This window comes from Trichoplusia ni, chromosome 17 (assembly GCF_003590095.1).
Source record: "Trichoplusia ni isolate ovarian cell line Hi5 chromosome 17, tn1, whole genome shotgun sequence".
Classification (NCBI taxonomy): Eukaryota; Metazoa; Arthropoda; class Insecta; order Lepidoptera; family Noctuidae; genus Trichoplusia; species Trichoplusia ni.
Genome location: NC_039494.1, coordinates 6,857,012 through 6,859,769, shown reverse-complemented (window position 1 = coordinate 6,859,769; position 2,758 = coordinate 6,857,012). Strand labels below are relative to the sequence as shown.

Sequence of the window (2,758 nt, the reverse complement as noted above, 5' to 3'; positions counted from 1 at the left end):
TATTCATGTAATATTAACAAAAATGTCTTAAAAACATTGTAAATAGTATCTTAAAAGCAACGAACACCAAATGTTAGTGTAGCTATTGTTAAAAAAAAATGTTTAAATTACCCAAAATGAGGGTACTTTTTAATTTCATTACTACATAGTTAAATTTCAATACTGGCAACTTTACTCCAGCTTTTGTTAGTTGTTGTATATCTAGCCAGAACGAAATATATTGGAGATGATGAAATTAAAATTTGCCCAAAATGAGGGTAGACATATTATTATGGTACAAAAGTAATATTAATAGATGAACGAGCAAGTGTAACTGATAGTGTTGACGGACCGAGCGGTGTGACCCACTGCAAAAATATATTGGTCAACTATTTTTTGAAAAATATTGTCTGTCCTTTCTGGGAAGGAACTTGACTAGTCATAAAATTGATCTGACAGAGAATCGTATTTCACTTTGAATCGATTGCTCCCCAGTTTGGTCAATTTATGACCTGTCAAAAGGTTGCTCCTCAAACGGACAAGTGTTAGTTGGAATAATACTGAGTGTTGGTAAACCCTAATTCGGTTGGTATTGTAGTTGGTAATTGTTTTGATGTTTTTGGTCGGTTTTGAGTTGTCAAGTTCTCTGTATAAAATAACAGATGAGTAAAGTAAGTATAGAAACAGATTCTCAAAGGCTAATACAAAAAATAATTGATCTACTTTTGCAATGTGATGTATAATTGTCTGTCAGTCTTGGTCACATCGCTCGGTCCCTCCTCGCTCAGGGGTCGGGGGTCCAAATACCTAATTACGTGGGGTTGTGGGTTCGGCGCGCGCGCGGTCATTGTCTTTGTCACGTTACAAACACGCGTCGACCGCTGTGTGCCGAAATCAAGCGTTTGGAATTTAGCGCCATGTTTAAATTCTTTAACCAAAGTTTTTTTTAATGATTTTATTATTAAATTTTTCTGGTGTTTTATTTGTAGTTTTTTTCTGTAACCTGTGTTAGAGATTGCTTTGAGGGGTCCTACGCAAAGCAATTTCTTAAAATATACGGGTAAATTATATGCCATCCAATGTTTTAACCGTCCAAATATCTCAAATAAAAGCGCCATCTATCGGCACATAATTTCATAGGAGGTTCTAAATTCTACCACAAATAAGTAAGTAGTAACCAATTAGTAGAAAAGTGTTTTTATTTCTTCAACAATTTATGGATTTTTATGCAAGAAGGTGTAGGTTCGATTCCAATGTAGGCAAAATACTAATGTGACTATTTCAAAGTTATATATAGTACTTTCTCAATATTCTAAGTGACCACTGACACATCGTGAACGTAAACATCGTTAGTAAACCTGGATAGTGGATACCAAATACTAGTATTTAAAATCGCCAACTCGCAGTGAGCTAGCGTAGTGATCAATGATCAACAAGCGCTCCGCAGTAGGACATACATATATAGGCTCATCATCAACTATGTTGGGGTCGGCTTCCAGTCTAACCGCATTTAGCTAACAACAATATAGGCTGATATTACTTACGTACATACTCGGCTGGCATAGATGTGGGGGTTAAGCAGGGACGGTAAAATAAGAATTCAATATTTTTTCAATCAGTTTATTAAAACATTTTATCACAACTTAATAGCAGAAGCAAGCTGTGGGGGCGGCGCAACCGCAAGCGGGGGCCGCGTACATGGGGGGAGGGGGGAGGGCAAGAGGAGCTGCGTACGCAAGGGCGGGGGCCGGGGCCGGGGCCGCGTAAGTGATGGCCGGGGCCGCGCAAGGTGCGGGAGCCGCGTAGCTAAGAGCTAGAGGAGCTCCGCAACCACAGCCTGGAGGCAAGGCGGCTTCGAGGAGAGGACCAGCAGCAGACAGGGCTGAGGTCAGCAGGCTAGGCAGAGCAGCATCCAGCAGGGGCGGGAGAGTGGCAGCGATGGAGGCAGAGATGGTGTTGGCGAGAGGACCAGCCAGGACTGGTAGGGACGGGGCCAGCGAGGCAAGTGCGGCGGGGACCGCGCAGGGGTTGGCGGGGGCGGGGGCCGCGGGAGCGGGGAGCACTAGCGGGGCGGGGGGCGCCGCGTAGCCGCAGTACTGCGCGCATGACAGCTGGGGGGCAAAGAGAAGACGTTATTTATAGCGCACCTATAGCACTGTTTACTGAAACAAAGTAGCAAGCTACGCTCATGCTTCCTGGATTAAATGTTGTTCTTATGTATTCGAAACTCTAAATATTGATGAACCTCAAAGAGTTCTGATGTTTCGATCGGCGTTCTTCAGGTTCTTCTTCCGCAGCAAGAGCTACTCGGAAGCGATATTATAGAATTGAACAGTCAGATAGGCAGTCGGTCTGTATAGCACTGGGATCTATCTGCGTCCGGTTAGACTAAAAGCCGACCCCAACATAGGTGGGAAAAAGGCAGATCAGTAGATTTTGCACAATTTAATAATACAATAATTTTGAATTCCATGTCTATTTCTCTGAATTAGAATTGAATTATGGAACCAGGTACCTAACTTCAAACTACTAAAAGTTATAAAAGGGCCCGAAAATGGCCAACTTGAAATAAAAACTTAATTTTTAATAATTCAAACTTAATTCTTAAGAAATACCTGAAGAGCAGCGGCGAAGCAAACGATGACGAAAGAGTTCATGTTGTTGGAGTAGTTCAGGAGTGTCTGATGTCTGACGGTCGCGGCTCCTGGCCTATATCCTACCCCTTATCAGTACATTGCGCAGTCCTTGCCGAACTAGCATTACATCGCTTATCAGGCAC

General features: G+C 42.7%; 1 protein-coding gene across 1 annotated transcript; it reads right to left on the bottom strand.

Moving 5' to 3' along the window:
• Positions 1-861: 861 nt before the first annotated feature.
• Positions 862-2,758, bottom strand: LOC113502379 (cuticle protein 16.5-like). The gene is made up of 2 exons (XM_026883925.1): positions 2,595-2,758; positions 862-2,090 (listed from the first exon to the last, which is right to left on the bottom strand). Exons 1-2 carry the CDS (start codon positions 2,634-2,636, stop codon positions 1,623-1,625), a joined length of 510 nt encoding a protein of 169 aa, XP_026739726.1. The 5' UTR covers positions 2,637-2,758; the 3' UTR covers positions 862-1,622.